Source organism: Falco naumanni, chromosome 11 (assembly GCF_017639655.2).
Source record: "Falco naumanni isolate bFalNau1 chromosome 11, bFalNau1.pat, whole genome shotgun sequence".
Lineage (NCBI taxonomy): Eukaryota > Metazoa > Chordata > Aves > Falconiformes > Falconidae > Falco > Falco naumanni.
This window is the reverse complement of record NC_054064.1, coordinates 14914519-14935478: the sequence shown is the minus strand read 5'-3', so window position 1 is coordinate 14935478 and position 20960 is coordinate 14914519. Positions and strand designations below refer to the sequence as shown.

The 20960-nt window shown below is 36.7% G+C and overlaps 1 protein-coding gene across 1 annotated transcript in view; it reads right to left on the bottom strand.

Moving 5' to 3' along the window:
* DPYD (dihydropyrimidine dehydrogenase) overlaps positions 1 to 20960 on the bottom strand; it is a 367931-nt gene that overhangs the window by 250873 nt on the left and 96098 nt on the right. Inside the window, exons 4-5 of the mRNA XM_040610420.1 lie at positions 19897 to 19984; positions 8271 to 8432 (exon numbers count right to left, since the gene is read on the bottom strand). Coding sequence (XP_040466354.1) covers positions 8271 to 8432; positions 19897 to 19984 — 250 coding nt within the window. The remainder of the gene's footprint in view (positions 1 to 8270; positions 8433 to 19896; positions 19985 to 20960) is intronic.

Below are 20960 nucleotides of genomic sequence, written 5' to 3'. Positions count from 1 at the left end.
TAAGAGGCTAACACAGAAATATTCTACATGCATGGAGTGAGACTTCACTATCCTCTGCACTTACATACATTATAGGGAAAGGAATGGAGTCCCTATCTTGTATAACCTACAAAAGGAGAAAGAATGACTCACAGCCCTTGCAGGCTACTAAAGATGAGGAGCACAGAAAAGCATAGTTACATCTTCATTTGATTTCAGACATTGGGGCGAAATATTTAACCCAAGGAGTATATCTTTGAAGCAGAAACACAATACTATACCAAAAGGATATGAGAGTTCGTTTCATTGAAATTTTCAGTCATATCACAAACACTTCAAGTCTGCACCTCAAAAACCACCAAAAGACAACATAATTTCCCATCCATTTCAATGCAGAACTGCATTCCATAAGCACTAACTACTCCTTTAAAATACATACATTGTTGCTTGTCTTAATACCATATTTAAGCTATTTAACAAGTTTACCAACAGCTTTTACTCTCCTTAGACCTCAAGAAGCAAAGGTTTCTCCCGTTAAGCTTTGGCAATTCCACTCATGAATAGAATTTTTCATTTATATTTTGAATCAATGTTCATTTTCTTCATGCGCACTTGAGCACTCATGCTAGGTAAACCAATGATTAGTTCCTTCCCCCTCTAAAATTTCTGTGTCAAATTCCCCCAGTCTTTGTAAATTGACATAGCATTTTAACAAACTGCAAGAAGCAAGAGACAGATAATTGTTTTAAAAAAAGAATCATTTAAACCTGACAATTCATACAATATGGGAAGGTTTAATGTGGTTATTAATGGATTTCACGGGCTGAAAAGCCCATATTGTACTGTGAAACTAGACTGTGATAACCAAAATGCAATAGGATATTTCTAAAATGTCTGCTTTGTTACATTCACACAGAAATGGCTTGAATGGTACCAAATTTCCATTAAAGTGTCATGCAGTTGTTTTAGAAGTCTGCTCAGTAATACAAATTATATAACTTGCATATTCTATGTGTACATTAACCACTGAATATGCATATGTTTAATAAATTTATCACTAAATTTACTTTATTGTTAACATAATTATTTTTATATTTACTACTGAACAGTCATACCCATCAACTAAATGTTATACTACAGTGCTGCACTACTGTAGCGCAGTGTTAAGCTTCAGAAACCAAGCACTCATGCAGGAAATCCTAGCAGTTCAGGCTGAATGGTCAACTTTAATTCTGCCTATTTGCAAATAGGGTGAAACTGTCTTTATGCAGCACAGCCAGCTTGTGTGGCAGTATCTTGCCATCTGGAAGTCAGCGGCAGGTTTGCATATTAAGGCTGGCAGGGTAACTGTGAAAATAGCAAACTGCTTCAATGCATTTCAAAAGATTTTCACTCACCTCATGGTGAAGTTTCCTGACACTGTAAGTCACCTAATTAAATGTAATTCACCTAACTAAATATTACTGAAATCTTCTGTACAAATCCTTTGGTGTGCAGACATGACTACTTTGCAAGCAAGTGTTCAAGGCGACATTACACGCAATTGTCCTCTCCCATTTTAATCTGCTCAGACTGGGTCAGGATGCAAGTAAAGTTTAATACTGTTGCCTTTCACATCCACCTTCCCTTCAAAAGGATTATTTCATTTTTTTTGTGATTAAGTTTTTCTTTTGTTTTGCAGTGCTTTTTTAACCTAGACCCATTGAGGAAAATTAGACCAAATAATGAATTTTAAAGCTGAATCTCTCACTGGAAAGACTCAGCCATCATCCCCATGTCTGCCTTTCCTTCTGACTCCCTCTCATACACAAACAAAAGAGTAAGATAGATTATTAATAGACATTAATAACACTGGACATTTATTTTTTATTTTTTTATGAAATACTATGCAATCATTACTTCAACACCTAGGGCCTATTCAAACTAAACCCACACAGATTCTGTCCACTACTTACGCTTCATGTCCATCAGGGTCCATAGAAAGGACATTCCAGTTTACGAAAAAGATCATGGAGACTTTGTCCTCAAGTGAGATACAACTGATCAAACTCAAACAGCCAATCTATTCTGCTAAAGTTCCAACAACTGAAAAAAATTATCTCTTGATTCAGACATTTATGACATATTACAATTTCCCTGTGTGCATTACTTCAATGTGTAAAGGTGTGAGAGCACTTGCTCGGTGTTCTCTCCAGTGTGAAATCTGCGGGTTTGTTGTCTTCTCCCTTGTAAATGAAACATCCTTTCATTGAAGTGGGGTTAGTTCTTGTTCCAAAAAAAATTCAGTATACTTGACAAAGAGCATAATTTCAGGCACTGCATGCAAACATAAGTTTGTATGAAGGTTCGACAATATTTCCCACTTAAGCTAACTTCAGAAGTTTTGATACCTGAGCATCTGATTCAAGTTTAATTTTCCTGGAAAGTTTTAGCCAACTTATTTTAGCTGTTTTTCAGAAAGCAGACAGGGAAAAGCTTATTGTTCTCCTTGTGTAATAACATTCTGGTTCTTTTCTTCACTACGCAATTCTAGTATTGGCATGTTTTGATGAAAATATGTGACATTTGGCAGAGTAACAGGTGACTTGGAGAAATGCATTTGGCTAACCTGATGAAAATCATTTTATGGCATAGTAAGCATGATTTAAATTAATCTAAAATATTTAAAACCATCAGAGCAGGTTATAACTGTTATATTCAGAATTATTTGAATTTTAATATAAATTAGAAAAAATTAACTCACTTCAGTCACTTTTGAGTTTTCTGATCAGAATTTTTCTAAGAGGAATATACTGCAGATACCCTTCTCCACGTATCTGCAGAATTCAAATATGGTCAGACAGTTCTATCGTAATTCAATTTGATTTAAAATTATCTTTGGACTATGACAAAGAATTTGTTAAATAAAACAGCAAATAGATTGAAAGTTTAACCTCAGTGTTAAAATGTAAAAAAGCCTTTGCCTAATGCTATGAAACAAGATATGTTGCTAAAAAGCATATTAGGTAGTTTCCAAGACATACACAGAAGGTCATGTTTCTTAAGTTAAAAGTATATCTGTTTAATCTGTCATCTTAATAAAAATAGCTTCACCAATAGAAAGAGGCTGAAAATCAAAAAATGGGGAAAACGGAAGGATGAGTTTAGGAAATTTTTCTTTTTTTAAAAAAGGAAAATTTAATCTTTTAGTAGCATAAGTTTTGACTTCATAACTAAATCCTTTATATTGTTGAGGCATAATGCTTGCTTCCGTGCTTAAAAGGCTATAGAAATAAGTTTATCAGTTAGGTTTGCCATTAAATATCCCTCACTAAGGTGATGAGATACCAAACAGCTACTGATGTAGGCAGTAGCTTCTAGCTGGTATTTATTTTAGTGTGAAAGATGTTAGTATATTTTGAATTGTTATCAGATGTTGCTAGTGCACAGAAAGAAAAACGCAGGCAATGAAATCAGTAACATTTAGAAACCGATTGTATTAGTTTCACACTTTCCCACTCGTTTCCATGGATATTCATCTGTAGGCTGGTTTACATTAATATGGGGCAGTTGCATATTTAAAGAAGAAAATTATATCCTGCACAGATCTTAATAAAAAATGAAGCAAACTCCATGCTCAGCAACCTTTCTTGAAGTTGTCAAATTACATGATCACACTACTAATGTCATTTAATTGCTGTGGATAGCACAGGATGTACAGGAAGTGTTTTTTCCACAAACGTGAGCTAGTTACGAAAACTTGTTGATCCCCCTCCCACAAGTTAAAAGCTAAAGTTGTAATACTGCAAACTTCTATGCAAGCAGGTGAGTGTTGACAAAGCTAGGGCCTAAAGCATCTCATTGAAGGCCTTTCAAACCTATGTAATAACTATATGTTAATACTATCCCAGTCCCAAGAAAACCCATGGATCTAGGACACTGCAGAGACCATACCTTCACACTTCATGAATCCTACCACTAAAAGGACATCGCAACATTCATGTAAATGCCTTAAAAAAAAAAAAAAAAAAAAATCAAAGAATGCCTAATGTCTGTAAACATGCTGTAGAGAAGTTTACATAACGTGTCCAAATATCAGCAAGTCTTTCAGCATTGGCTTGAGAAATCAGAAGTCATCAGATTCATCCCCTGAACTACTGTAAAAGGCTACACCATCCCCTTCAGACAAGCCTAAAACTTTATAATTTATTATTATACATTTCAACATGACTTAAAAGAGAAAATAACCTAAAGATGTCTTAAAATAAAAATTAATACTGAAAATAACCTAAAGATGTCTTAAAATAAAAATTAATACTGAAAATAACCTAAAGATGTCTTAAAATAAAAATTAATACCAACAAATAGTTTCCTTTCTGTTTGTCCTGTTATCTTAGTTCCCCAGAACAATCCTCCTTTGCTGAGGCAGCATGCCCAACCGTGCCAGCAAAGGTGAGGGGCCCAGACAACCGTTCCAAGGCTGCCCAACTGCAGGAGCTGCAGCTCCACAAGAACGCCCTTCTCCCCACACCTACGTTAAGACTGATCAGAGCTGTCAATATGCAACTACAAGAGGGACCCTGAGCCCGAGGCTGCAGCACACCCCTCTACAGCAATCCCTCTGAGCAGCCACTGCTGCTGTGGTGGATTGGAGAAGGGAGGTCCAGCACGCAGAGGGGGACCCTTACCCACAGCCCACCTCCCAGAACAGGCGCTCTGCTGAGATGCCCCTAGGTTAGCAGCTGGTAAGCTCATACAACACATCTTTTAGGAAAAAAACATATCAAGTTTCCTTTTCCAATTTCTTTCTGCTGCAACAGCAGCCAGAATATATCTCCAGAGAGCAACAAATCACCAGAACTGTAGCTGGCACAGAAGCCACAGTACTAAATGATCTAGTATTTAAATCTAGTACACAGCAATTAAAATAATACATTTTTCTATTTAGGTTGTGTTGCTAAACAGAATGATTATCTAGAAACACAGGAGAACCTTTAGATTCAGTGATGTCTATCCAGAAATGTAAGATTTTGAGGGCTTTTTACTAATACTACAACAGAAATTGTAATAGATCATGCTTTCTTTTTACTACAAGCTTACAAACTTGTACTTGAGTAACCAGTAATTTTAGTTTATTTTGTCGGACTGACAGTCATATAGCTCATGCCTGTATGTATTGTCACTGCAATCTCAGTATATTTTCACTGAACTTGTGTTCCAAAATCAGAGATGTTTCCTGATTCTAAAGTACTTGGGCAAAGGAGAGAGATAAAGACATTAATATAATTTTGACCTGTGCAGTAGCAGGTGTAACCTGCGCTTGACACTCATCATTTATAATAGTGAGCTTTTACTCCATGTTATTCTCTAGATGCAACAGTTACCGTGGTAACTGCATCCCAGTATACACATTCTACATCACAAATACAAACGGACATTTCCTTTTTTCCACTTGAACATTTAATTGTCAAAATCTATGTTTTTTCAGACTGGATTACAATTTACTTCGAGAATGAGCTGAGCATAGTTACAAAACTATATGGAAGAGCAGAAGGAGAATGCGTGAGGTGTGAGGTGCCATTTTTTTGGCATCGTATGCAAGACAAATATTTTACAATTAGGGAGTTTTATCTGCAGTATGAACAGATGATCAGTCATTGTTCAGAAGCACAAAGGGGCATACGTCATACCCATATATTTTCCATTTTAAGCCCACATTCCTGCTTTACTGCAATTTTATCTTTTATCTACGCTATCGCTCGCTCTCGTAATGCATCAAGTGTATGATCCTCAGACTAATTCCAAGGAAAAAAAAGTCTAAAGCTGGCTTTATGCACAATGGAGTTTTCAGTAAATAAGCTCCTGTGGGACAAACTGTTACACAGCGCACGAGAATTACCATGCAGCTCTCATTAAGAGTAACATGTTGCACACCTAAATTACACAATTTGCTAAGGTACTCATATAGGTAAAGCTGTGAACACACTTCACTTGCAGTATCTGGGCCAATTTTTGTATGGGCAGTAGTACCTTATGATTTTCTTCAGTATTTTAATTTATATTTTTACAACAATTCTTACTTGGAAGCACTCATATCATTACATTTTTTTCAACTATACATACTTTCACAGTAAAATTGACCTGAATGAAAGCTAAACAAAGTATTAACTATGAAAGTGACTGCATACTTTACTAATTATGAGTACTACAATACATACAAATAAAGTTTATTAACTAATTTTAACATTTTAGGATACTATACAAATATTAAGGGTAATAAAATTTATGAAAAGGTATTTTTATTGGAGTGTTAAATAGAACTGTGTAACAATTTTGTTAGAACTCTTGACACTAATATCACTTTAAACAAACCTGAAACATTAGGAGCAAAGCCATTCTGAGCTATTCATCCTTGCTGCAGTTTTCGTATCAATCATTGTGCTAGCACTGAGCTTTTTTAATAGATTTCTAAAGATTTTTGAAGAAAAATAGCAGATATTTAGCATTATCTATCAAGCCATAATTCCTCTCTATTAATCATAGCATTAGGGCTAAAAGGAGACACAAATCAAGTTTTAACAGATATTACTTGCATTTGCTTCCTAAACAGTAATATTTCACCATTGTATTTATCATCTACTTGACAACTGTTTAATCTTTCTTTTTTCTTTCTTTTTTTTGGTTGTTGTTTGTGTTTTGTTGGTTTGTTTTTTTTTTTTAAGAAAAAATAAGTCTCCTTTGCAACAAATATTAAGTTTTTAGATATAAGGAACAAAGAAAAAGAAGAAAAGGTAATAAAATTGCCCCTTGACTGATAAAAGCCAGCTATTGAATATACATGTAGAACAAATACATTCACTGTCTCTAGCCTCATCCTATAAATAAGAACTTTGGTCCAAACTGTACTTACAGTTGTATGGTCTAATCTCAAGAAATTCAAACTGGATAGCTACTTTAAATGACAGAGGGGAGAGAAGGTTCAGCTACAGTTAGCAGAGACATTTAGCAGGTTCTCCAAAAGCTTTACAAGTCTCCTGAAGAGAAAAAAGTAGGGATACAAACAGGTAGAAGAGGGAAGAACTGGAGCAGGTAGGAATGTTTGCTTATTGAATCATGACCAACAGCCATTGAGAAGGGTGTGTGAAGTCTATGAATGACAGCAGAAGAAAAAAATTGGCCTTACAGACATATTGTCTGTTACTTCCAGATTAATTTGCATCTCTATTCTGGTCTGTCCTACAAAGATTTTTTTTTTTTATTTCTCAAGCTTTGTAAAGGTGACTGGGATTTCACTGTATGTTTGTAAATATAACCAGCCAAATGGCTCAAGACATAGAAGAGGTACAACCTCATTAGTTAGGACTATATAGAAATGTGCATATGCCATTTCTTATACAGCCACAACATCCTTACTTTTACAGAGACCAAAATCACAGTTGTTACCCAAAGATACTTCAGACAGATCAAATGAGCTGCAAGCTGAGACCATGAGTTTGATACAAATTCTCCATGCCCTTCAAAGGAAGTCAACAAATGAGCAGCAGCCTCCATCTTTCTTCAGATGGAAAGCAGAGCATTAAAACTATACAGTCACAAATAATGCACGTACATTTCAACAGAAATCCTTGAGAAGACTTCCTAACATCAAGTAGCAAGTAAAAAATTTTGCTTCAGCAACCAAAATATACGCATACCCTTATGACCTAATAAATGTACACAAACACACATATGTAAGCATCTACACTAGGTATCTAAATAGACAGATGCACATAGACATCTATTACACGTCAACCTGAAAGGACTTATTTACCTAGTTTTGGCAAAACTGGATAGTAAAAAGTCTAAATCATCTCAAACTTTTCCTTTGGCCCAAAGCCAGTACAAATGCACACTAGTTCTGCTACAGGATCTACTCAATGCCCAGAACAGTTCTACAGCTCCTTAACATCCAGTTACAGATGCAGGTGCACTTGACCTTTTTCCCTATGCAGCCTTCTTCAGTAACACCTACAATTTCACCTGGCTTAGATAAATCTTTCATTATAAAACAAACTGTCTCAACTACTAGTGTTTCTAAAGAGTCACCTTTTTCACAATAATGTTCCTTATGTTCCCACAAATTAGTGCATTATGAAAACGTTTCTAAGCTTCTGAATGTGCTGTAAGATAAAGAATAATTATTCTAACTTCCCACACCTTTATTTTACTAGTACCAACTTTTTTTAAAAAACAAATCATTAACAAAGGCAACCACTTAGACAACACACATTGGTGCATACAAAGAATTTCAGACATTTGCAAGTCCTACCTACCTCAGTAGCAAACTGCTGCAATCCACCAATATTAATTGGTCCTTCCTCCGTGGCATACAAGTTGCACCCACCAACACAGAGATCTGATGTTGGACACACCATTCCGCATGTCAGGCCAAGTGGATTGTCAGAAAGAATCATTTTGGCAGCTCCATAGTAGTTCTGAAGGAAAAAGAGAAAAAAAAAATTAAACACTGACATTATTTATATGTACCAATATGTTATACAGCATTACATCAAAGACACTGGAAAGAAAGGCAGCAAAATTGTTATGCAAAGATAAACAATTTTTTTTAAGCTTGCAAAATAGCTAAAAAGATCTTCAGTCTGAGATGGTCATACAACTTTCAGTGGCTTAACAAATTTATGTTTGAAAACTACTGTGCTGCATTAAGTACTTGTAAATACTTTCTCCATGTCTAGGTCAATTGGGCAGTAGCTGAGTCGTAACCCTTGTTGAAGGTCTGACCAGAAAGTGACAGCTAGATTATCAGTTCTTTATGACACAGGGAATGAAAAGCTTATTTTACACATCTGTGCACACCATCTCTACAGATGTGCCTGTCCTTCACACCAGATCAGTAGTGCCAATTGTTCCAGACCGGTGAGGAGAAGAGAAGGCTTCATATGTAGTTACCTGTAGATACTGCGCTATTGATTTTTTTTTTTTCCCCCCTCAACTAGATACCAATCAGGACAATCACTTACTTTCCTGTTGCTCTAAATAGCAAACCAGGGAACTGATTATAGAAGTTACGTACAATTCATAGCTTCACAGCTTCCCAATATTCAGTGTGTATCTTCAGAAAAGGAAAAATATCCTGATAAATGAGAGCTAACAAGATTTCTTCCCATAATTAACAATCTAAGGAATGGACATTGGCAAGTTCCCAGTGCCTGATGTCATAAGAAAACAACCCCTAGTTGTTTTTTCAGACCAGATAATTCTCTTAAGTGGGAACATCAGAGGAAATGACAGGAGTGAACTGAAGTCTTACTCAGAGGGGGAGAGCTACTGATGGCAGTTCTCCATTTGCATTAATAAAATTATGGTGTAATTAAAGCAAACCATTTACATCCTATTTTTTCTTCTGTATACTTAATATCGAAGTTTACTTAATCACAGACTCTAGTTCTTTATTTTACCCCTCTTCCCACCCGCTCTAAAAGCCCCACCAAGGAAAGTCCATGAAAATGGGTTAATGATACAGTTTCCTTTAAGAGCCAGAAGACACTACAGTACCACTTTCAATTAGCACATGGCTGAGGTTCCACAGAAGTTTCTTCAGTGAGAAATTAATGCCAGGATCTCATTCCAGCTTTCTCCCAACTAGCAATAACTGAGAGATTAAAAAACAATGTCTCCTTCCTCTTCCACAACCTCTTCCATATTGCAGTCTTCAATAATCATCACTAACATGGAATTGTTTTTTATAACAAATACCATTATCTCTCTGTTGCAGGACAGCTAACTCAAATGATGTGAAATACCCTGTCACAGCAGACCCTATGCGATGCCTGTGACTTATTGTCTGTCAAGTATGCTGATGTACACAGAAGTGTTTATTCAAAGCAAACTCTACGCCACACAGAGCAAGAATCCAGTTATGAATTAGAAGAGCAGCGTAGAAATCTGACAATATCACCAACAATGGGTAACAAGACTTTGGTTTGGGAGGTTCAAATTCACTAAAGGCATATTAAAAGACTGAGCATAAAATTCTCTAAATTAAACCAGATACAGACACAGCTAGAGAGTCCCAAGACAACGTCAATGTTTAAGAAATGTACTTGAATGTATTTGTAGATGCAACTGGACCTGTTGCTTACAGATGCTGGTCTACTGCACAGCATGAGCCCCCCTGTCCATCACATGGAAATGAAAACAAGCTACCTGGGTCCACTCTCATAGAATTTTCTTAGCCACTACTAAAATCTATTGAAATTCTCATCCTGGCTGAATAGGCATTCGCTTTACGCAGCTCTTCTGGGAGAACTTTCAACCATTTTGCCAGTGGTGACTGGTAAGGCACTTTATCGTCCCCAATTCTCATTTATTCCAACATAAAGGAGTATTAGTCAAATGGAAATTGTACATATTAGCAAATATTTTCACTCTTGCAGATGAATTATACTGTTTCGATATGCCAGAGACTGTTGGAGCTGCTAAAAACAGCCAGTAGAGACACTGTAAGCTCAATCCAGCAGCAAAAGAAGTCTAGTTATGCTGGAGATGTCCCTGACACATAACCATGCAGACAGCAGAGGTGACACAGTCAATGCAGGACACCCATGTGTCTTTCTGAAACAGCACTCAGCGACCAGTCTAGACACCCTACAGCATCTTAAGTGGCCCTAGAAGTCTGTTTCCCAGGCAATTAGATCTAGCCATTCCCTTTTCTCACTCTAAAGGAATAATTGCAAACTAGTAGTGAGGATATTTCTCCCCAACTCAAAGACAAAATGGTTTTCAAAGAATTTTTGTTCAGTTTGATATTTCAGTACATATAAGAGTTACATTTTTCCTTCCTGTGTTGTCCAGGATTATTATTTTTATTATCTTCAACTCTGGTTCAATGGAAACAAATACAAAAACATACACTTCCATCTAAGTAACTTCATTAAGGTCTTCTACATTTTTAGGCTTTGTACTTAAAATCAATACACAAATTAGTTATTATGCCTAGAATGCAAAGCTGTTAAATATTCCTTTTTAAAATCAATTTTATTACATATTTGTAAAGTATATTCTTACACTTGAGCTGTGCCACTACAGGCAGTGTCAACACAGCTGGCATATTTTACTTGTTTTGCAAGCTCAAACCAAACTTTCAGCATAGCTATGCTACAGAAAGACAGTGTATGTTAAAAGTAGCAAGTGAACGCAGAAGAGATGAGAACCAGGGTCATTGTGAGTATAGGACCGAGATCATGGCATATCGAGGGGATACCTAGGGAAACCTATCTCAGAACATCATGCCAGAGTTCAGTAAGTAGGAGGCTGGAACTGAAATCCTAATGGGGGTAAGGCCAACTGCTGCTGACCCCTTAATTTCGGGGAAACATGACGGAGTATACAAAGGTGGGGTCCTGATTTGGGAAGTTTTGAGATGTTGCTGTCACGATCATGAATTGCTGCTGCTGTCGCTACTAGTGGTATCTGAGAAAAAGAGGTATCGGATCCTCTTCGAATAAGAGTACAGAGTACATGTTACCAGGCTAAATATTACATCATTAGATAAATTGTATCAAAAGGTATATATCTTCTAGTCTTAACACATGAGGTAAGTTTTAATGATAAATTAAAAGACAGTCACAGTTGAAGTACAAAGTGTTCCACTTATTTTTGGGGGCAGGATGGCAAGTATTCTGCACTGCTTCACCAGCGTGCTGCAGCTGTGCTAAAGTGACACCTCTAAAGATGTAAGGGAAGAACAAGTTCACTGCTGACTTGGTTTCCCTGTCTGCCAACAAAAATTCAACCTGTGTCAATTTTGCCATTGGTAAACTTAAACTTGCAGAAGAGCTGCAGTTCCCTAACTCTCCTCTTACACTTCCCAGAACACCAGCGTAACCACTGTTCCCATTGCCACTGATACTTGTTCACTACCAGTGAAAGGATACAGCAGTGTGCTGCTACCACCGACTATGCAGTAAGTTGAGAGCAAGCCCATCTGCAACCTTCCTGACACCCAGGGCATAGTCCAGCACGGAGACTGGGCTGTGCAGGACTTCAGGAGCTCAGCTCTGAGTTGCTTCATCTCTTCATACTTCTATTCTATTTAATCGTTTATCCTGCCTTTACTGCATTGATCTATTATCTAATGTCTCAAACTTTATTAGAAAAATGTCTTCCAATACTTGACAAAAACTGGCAGGGAAATACAGTATAGTATAGTAAGTTACACTAAGTGGTGTTATACAAACTGTGTTACAAAACTGCAAACCACTGTGTTACTACAGTAATAAATGAGAGTTTGTAGTATATGTACAGTATCTTAAATGTTTAGTTACATGAACAATTTGTGCTTACACAACTTTTTAACCTGAAAACATATATTAACGATAATTACATTTATCAGTGACATTAAAGGTAGAATATTCATAGAATATTCACATTTTCTAAAAACATAATGATTGCTTTTATTTCACAAAACCAGGGTGTAGTAGGTTGCACACAACATAGACATGAGATGCAGACCTGGCAAGCTGGTAACTATACATCACATGTTATACATGAGAAAGGATCAGAATTAAAGGAAGGTTGGCTTCATTACAATAAAAAATTTATTCCAGGGTATGGAATGATATAAGCTACCTTAACAGCTTGGAGTAGTTTTTTTAGATGCTGAAATAATATGATGACTCAGTTGTCTAGTTTCTTACAGACGTCACAGAGGAAGCAAGTCTAAAACTAGGATGTTTCTGAATTTTCTAGTGAGATAAATGTCTGCTCCTGCCTTTGTTCATAGAACCTTTTTTCCTGTGCACTTCCATAGAAATAAATTAATCTAACTGGATAGGATGTTTTGTGGTTTCCTACATCAAAATGTCAATAAATACTACATTGCTAACACAGGCAACAAAAACAAGCCTTAAACAGACATCAATAATCAGTGGAAACCAGGCAGAGGAGGATCTCCACATGTATCATTTGGAAGCATTATATAATTTGCATGCAAATGAGACTGCTTTTTACTTGAAAAAAACCTATTAAAACACATAGGATCAATACTGAGAGACCAGAAGAAATTACATTTACTATCAGGAAATGCTTATAGCATCTTTTCTTTCAATTCAATTGAAGAGCTTTTTATATAAATTCATTATGCATAAGGGTGTTTTGATACTGCAGTTCTCTCAAAAACAATGAAGAATATGCATTATTATGTTTTGTGTAATAAAAATGAATACACTGATTTCATCAGGATTTTGGGACAGAGTGAATTCTTTAAAAAGAAAAGAAGGAAAAAAGTGGTAATTTCTTTTTCATCTGGGCTTAGTTTAGAAAAAGGGAGACATAACAAAAAATATGGGAAAATATCACCACCTTCTATACTAGTTCATGTTCTGTGATGGCTTTAAAATTTACTCAAGATGTATTGGATTAAAATATTTTCACATACCGAAGAACCACTATTTAAAGTACATTGTTATATAAGTAGCATTTTTCACATTGACACACACCAGTTCAAATATAACAAGAAACACCCCCAGTCTGTCAGCCCCCCCGATATCTTCTGAAGAAGAATGAACAAAACATAACAGCAACTTATCAAATCATACATATTCTATATTATAATGCTGATGATTTTTAATCAATCCAGAAATCTTTCACATCATTTGACTTGTGTCATCATAACAGGACTGTAATTTCACACAGTGTCACTATCTTTTTATGAAAAAGAACGGAAGAAATATCTTGTACTGTCATTTTGTCCTTTGTAGTCTAGAATGTGAGAGATTCCTTAATTGACATAGTGTCATCGCAAAAGTCTATTCTACATAATTACACTATGGCAACTGAAACCAGCTGTCAGCCATTCCATTACACTAAGTACAAACAGACATCTCAAGAAAAGTCACTGTTTCAAGTGCATCAATTTAACACCATTACTACTTTTACTTTTAAATGTTGGTTTTTTATATATTTAGTGACCTGAAATACACAAAGATTAACAGAGAAAGCTGAATATAACAGCACTTTCAAAAACCTGGGGACTCAAAGTAGTACTTAAAGATTAATTGTGATGTGTATCTGTATATAATTATTACCAATCATCTAGCAGCTTTCTGACTTCCACAATCCTTCATTGTATTAACAGTATCCCACTTACAGTATTTCACATATGAACTGTGACTCATGATTTTCCAAAATCTTTGCAATGGCATATAGGCATCCTTTGTTAATATACTCGGAGTTCCTCTGGCACAGAAAAAACATCACTGTTTCTCTCACCTGTCATAATCCTATGTCTCTCAACACCCTTTCTCCCTTACAATCTTTTCTTCATTTCATTTTCTCTTAATGATCCTAGAGTTTTTTGTCTCTTGCCTTCCTTTGTCTACCCACTTCTCCTTCATACTCATTTCCAGTACATTACCACACTTTTTCCTTTACTGCCTCAATCTACAAACTTCGGATTCACCCTTATCCCTTGGTATCCATCCCTATCTTCCACTTTCTTCCATCTCCCATTTCTCCCTTGAAAAAACTGAATTTCTCTCTTGGAAAAAAAAAAAAACCACCACCACACATTTCCTTCGGTTTCATTTAAACCAAAGCATTCCTCTGAAATCCTAAAACTTACTCTTGTGTCCCACAACTTTCTCTGTACTGTTCTTGGCATTCATTTCTCACTTCCCTATTTTCCTACCAGCATTCTACACAGTCCAGGGACAACCTTTTATACAGAGGGCAGCACGGCTTTGCTGGGTTTGGGGGTTAAGGTGGTGGGTGAGTTTTTTGTTTGTTTTTTTGTTTTGTTTTTGTTTGTTTTTTTTTTTTAAATGCTGGCCACCAGAAGGCTTACATCCACCTATAAAGTCTGTTAAAAAATGGTTGATGTGTCAGCTCAGGCCAGTTTATTATTAAGGGATTATGGGAAAAGATGGTCTTTCTGAAAAAGGAGAAAACCGTTGACTCAATGTCAGGAATCCCTGTAATACTGCAAGACTTGAGATGAAAAATGTGAGAGCTAGTAACAGAGGGCTACAGCAACCAGGTGTGATTTTGTGAGGACAAGTAACACCAAAGATACTTCTGCACCTCCAATTCTTCATTATAGTCTCAGACTATAAAGGCTGAGTCACTCCTTACACCTGTGCCAAGTTAACACAACTTAATATCCCCATACCTAAACCACACCAAGAGTTTTTTTTTCCAATGCAACAACTCAACCATAAAGGCATCTGATGAAAAAAAAAAGATCCAAGACCATCTCGCTGAACAGTACAAAGGCTGAGCGTGTAAGCAGCTGTTGCTTTCCAACCGGCAGCTTCCTCTGGCCCACACTTCTGCTTAACAGGAGGAAAGCTGGACAGGCTGCAAGTGTTGTTCAGGCTGAGCTGCTTCTGGGAAGCTACAGGATTTTCTGCTGCCGTACAACAGTTCCTTGTGCCAGCCCTAAAGGATGATGGGTGCTGGAGCTCCATTTTACCAAGTCCTTCTTGCTTTGACATATCAACATGGGGAAACGAGAACATAAAATCCTAAAATCACTCCTGGTACTCAGTCAGGTCTAAGGGGGCAAAGCCTTCTGCAGCAGCTGAATGTTTTCTTCTTCTATTATTTTTTTTAAGAAAGATGTAACTAAGATTGCTCTCCTGTGTGATAAAACAAAGAATATACACTTTGCAATGTGAAGGCTGTATTTAAAAAGATGACAGCTGGAAGTCAGAATACTTGGTTTGCCGTCTTCTGATGTTTAGAAACAAAAGTAGTAAAGTGTGCATAGTGAATCTGAAGTCTAATCTCAGAGAGACAGAATTGCAAGCAGTCTGTATGAACCAAGAAACACTGACTGGGAAGACACAATAGAATAGATTGTACCTTTATAAAGTGAAGTTGTAATCCAGTTTGTATGGAAAAAAGAGAATGGAAGTTGTGGCCTACACTCTACTGAGTCACAGCAGCTAACACAGTACAGCGTAAGTGACATCCTTTTTCTCAGAGAGGTTCAAGGCTCATTGAGTCTGGCAATTCAATTACCCTCTCAACCCAGAAACAACCCTCCTCCCCTGTTCCCTCTTCTACTCCTGAGCTCAGGTGTAATGGCGGAACAGCCAGAGCAGCTACATTGTACGTGGCCTGTAAATATCTAAAAAGCCTCAGGCCTAAGAGAACAAGAATCCCTGACCTTTTATGATTGCTATAGCAGTTTTCCAACAAAACAAACTACATACAATAGAGCTCTTAAGTACCTGACAAAGTAATTAATTTTCAGTACGCTGCTGTCTAAATACTCTATATTAATAATAAATCATGTTTAAATAAATACCTGCATGCTTATACGAGGATGAGGACAAAGAATTTATTGAACTAAATCTCCTCTGAACAAGTAGAAGGGTAATCTGCTGTAGGGAGTTTCTCAAGTGAGAGATGAAGAAAGATTCAGAACAGGGACTTCAATAAGCCTAGAAAGCACACCCCAACATCCTGGATTTATTGACCTGAAATACCTGAATGTTCTATGTGTCACCTATTTATTTCGTCTAGAAATTATGAGATACATATATAAGCTTCTGGATTAAAAATAAAGTTTATATCCAAGGTGGAAACAGCAAACAAGATTTATCATTTTGAAAAGTATTTTCAATGACATGTAAAATATCCTTGATCATGTGAAGTAAATACATTTATGACAATGACAAAAAATATTCAGCAAGCATATTGCTGAATGGTATCTCAATGATTACTTCAATGAAAGTTTAGAAAAATGCGTAACAAAAGTGAAAAATTACTTACTGGTTCCATTAAAGACTTTCAAAATGATAAGTTAGAAGATTTAGCACGGTTTTCAAAGGCATGCCATTCTTGTTTTCTATGCGCTCTAAAAGCACATGGTACAGGTACCCCAACCACCAGCAGCAGCAGAATGAAAGAGGGGAGAGGACACTGCGGGAGCAGCCAGGGTAATGGGCTCTCAAACCAACTCTCCCAGGGCCATGACTTCAGGTGAACCATTTCCACAACCGGTACCCCTCTCTCAGCTTCCACCTTACATCTATTGCTTGCTTGGCAGAAAGCAAGGCATTTCAAAATGCAGTAGTGTAAAAACAATAGTACACACCTATACCTACAAAACAATCCTATTAATAAATGAAACCAGAAGAATTTACTGATGCTTTTTTCCAAAGAACAGAATTTGTTGTAACAGAAATATTTTCTAGCAAGGGCACCAGAAACTAATTCATCAAAAGGAAAATTCAGCCTAGCAGACTGCAGCCATCAAGTCAAGGTTGGGTTCCCTCTATGCACTGTTTATTTCCCTGAGAAGTTGCTTGGTACATGAATTACAAGAGGCAGAGCCATTGACACAGAGGTCACAAATATGCAAGACTTGTTTCTCAGCTCATGACTTCAGCTATTTGCTAAGCATATCTGGTTGTGAGTTTTTCTCACTTCTAGTTTTTTGGGTTTGGCGGGGGGGGTGGGGGTTGTTTGGTTTGGTTTTCTGTTTACTTGGTTTTGAAGTTCACATTAGAGCTGTTGCAGAGAAATGCCCCCACAACTATGCTATATTAGATTTCTTCCAATAGGGTAAGGAGAGAAAGCAAAGGGTAAGACTGCATCTAAACTCACTCTTGGAACCGGATTTCACAGAAGCAGCGCTGATTTTAGGCATGCAATTTCTTATCCTAACATTTTGGCTAGCAGAAACCAGCTACCTGACTTTTTAAAAATTCCTCTGTGTGAATGTTTCCTTGCTGTCTATGCAATTATTGGGCATCAACATGAGGTAAAAGCAGTTACCAAAACTGTTGTATATTTTTTATAAAAAACACTTTCAGAGTGGATACAGAAGGTATTGATAGATAGGGGTAGGGTCCAAAAAGAACGCCTATAACTACGTTTCAGGAATCTAAGATACTTAGATTTTCCATAAAGAATGGTAATTCCTCTGAAAGAATAGTAGTATACTGACATTTTTTTCTAAAGCAGGATTTCCTGATAAAACAGCAAGTGATCAGGTCACCTGCCCAGAGCAAAACCAGCATCTTCACTAGCATCTGCAGCTTCCAAGATGATTTAAAAGAGTTATCATCCAACAGCCCAGACTCTATAAGGTTGATCCAGCTCATGGACCATCTGACAGGATAAATCTGGCCCTATTAAAACCTGTAAGAGCATACCCATTGGCTTCAGCAGGGCAAAGAATTCAGAACTTCAGGGCATGTTCCTAATATTATTCCAGTATACCTTTGCCAAAATGCAACTCCCAAAGCTCTGCAGTCACACCACCTTTCACAGAATTCAGAATGAATCAGGAGTGAAAGTGATTTACAAGTCACAAAGGAGCTTTGTATTTCTCAGGCTACCAGAATCTAAAAGACCCACCAAATATATCATTCCAGGCTGCTGCTGCTGTTAGTTGTTCTTCCAACATCTGCTGATGTTGTCTTCAGTCCATCTTTCCTGGTTCCTTTTTCCCAGCTTTCATGTTTCAATAATCAGACCATTTTTCCTTCCTCAACAACACATCACCCTATCCTACCCAACACAGAAGCATAACTAATCTTAATAAGACCATGCTGCTAAAATAATTTCACAAAATTTGCTTTAGGTTTCCTAAACATACTACAGTACAATGATGAGATGGAGACTAGTAGTTTCATTACTGCCTTCTACCTTCTCTGTTCAGTTTGCCTGCCTCACAACGCCTGAAAGAGGTAATAAGCAGCAATATGCCGCATACTATACTATGGTTGCAAACAGATGCCTACCTTCCTGAAAATAAATGCTGCAGTGAGAGTACAGATTATATAAGAACATTGTCTATATGCAGATGCTGGGCGTAATGCCAATTACTGTAAACCACATCAATACATAGTTATAACTGATACACGTATCTTAATATCTCCTCTTATCCTAATGTTTCTTGTTAAGGTGCAGAATTTACCGGTGTCTTCTTTGTACAATACACAGTGTAGTAAAAGCAACCTGTCTGTTAACTTGCACACAGCAATGCTGCTCTTGCCCACTTCGGCTTTACCTGTGTTGGCCCTTTCAGCGGCACCTAACAGTGAGACGTGTTAGAGCATAAAACATGGCCAGAAAATCTCTGTAGCACCCCCAGTAGATTATGAGTCTAGTTGGGCTCATACAGACAAATAAATCACATGGCAGCTAATGATTCCACAGATGGGAAGCAAGTTTTAAAAGGTATGGGGCAATCAATATCCAGTCATCTTTAGGCTAGCCCAGACAGCCTAATTAATCTTGTCATATCAACTTTACAGTCATCTTTATTTATTTCTGACTGTTAAAAGTCATTTGTAAACCACAAATCAGAATAATGTTTTTAAGATTTCATTATGATCATAGTATAATAGCCTATTAAGGAACAGGTACAGTACCTCCAAAGAGGGGATTCAATTTATTCCTGTAGTATTTTATTATAGTCTAAGTGACTGACTACATTTGCATTAACCAGAGCCTCTTACTATAAACTGCAAAACATTGAGATGACCACATTCATACCAAGTATCTGCCCAAAGCACATTTAAACTATTATCACTTCTTAAAAAAAACACTCACAAAAAAAACCCAAAATTTAATGAAAGAGAAGTTTTATAACTGTAATACCTTAGGTAGCAACAAAGTTTAATAATTACATGTAACACTCAGTATTTTGAATATCATCATACTTGAAACCCATCAAAACCAAAAACTCCATAGAAAAAGTGACATGAAGAAATAAATTTGCACTATACACTATCTGTATGGGCACAGAACAGCAGCAAAATAATTAAAAATTAGCTGACTGTTGAGCTTTAAAGCATGTGATGTAAACTCTACCTTTTTAACATTTATAAAGATAGACTTTGAAAAGCAATCTCACTAACAGAACTGCAAGTAACTGCTGTTTCATGCTTCCATGTACTACTGCAAGCCTGATTTTACCTTGTTTGCAATACTCGTGATGAATGACTTGATGTCCAGATTAGTTGGGCAACTCTTCTGACAGGGGGCGTCCACACACTTTAAACATCTGCAGGAATAAAAGAAAATGCGTCAAGGAGACATGGAATACAAATGCTGGCAATAGCATAAGAGTTTCAAGTTAGCATGGTAGAAGACAAGCCACAGAGGAATAATACAGAGTGTTTTCATAAAATGTCTATTTAAAACCTCAAAGCACTGCATGATCATTATTGACTTGCATTCAACACTGATGCATTACATTCTGTCGACTCCACTTTAGAAAGGAAGGCGGTAGGGTGCAGTTATAAACATATAGACTACACATCTAAGTATTAGGAAACAGTGTCTAATTACACAAAAGTAATTTTTTCCCTGGAATCCAAGATAGTTAAGCTTCTTATAATTTCATTTTTCTATTTGAAAAACATCTGCACTGTGAATCTGAATTTATTTTAAGAGTTCTGGAAGTGTCACTGTGGATTAAATTCTGAATGTTGGAAAATCAGACATACTTTGTATTGCATGTGCCAAAGAGGAAGAATGTTGATAAATTTTCAAGGCACCTTTCCTATGATATTTCTGTGACCTCTGAAAACAATTCAGTAGTCTTATGCATACTCCCAACTGAAATCCCTAAGACCCTCTTCTCTTGTGATCCCTAATGACAAATCTAACTGTATATTAAATACTAAGTAGCAAAGATTTATTGTCTGTTCCTGCATAGGCATCAATGAGGATGTACCAGTCTGGTTACTGGCTCAAGTCCCATCTAAGGATTCAGCCCTCAGGGCAGTCTACGCAATTCGCAGTAAGCAAACCTAACAAAAAACGGTAAAAGTCAGCTGAAGAAGTTAAACTGTTCTCTATTAAACACAAAGGTATTTGTACACACTTTTGGTTTTACATATCATAGGTCAAATGCAACACTACTAATTATGTCAGAATTCATGAATTTATTCCAGATGCCCTTTCAATATTGTTTTATTAACATACAGAATTTAACAATCTATGGAAAATGAAATAAAATCTGTTTTTTATGTAAT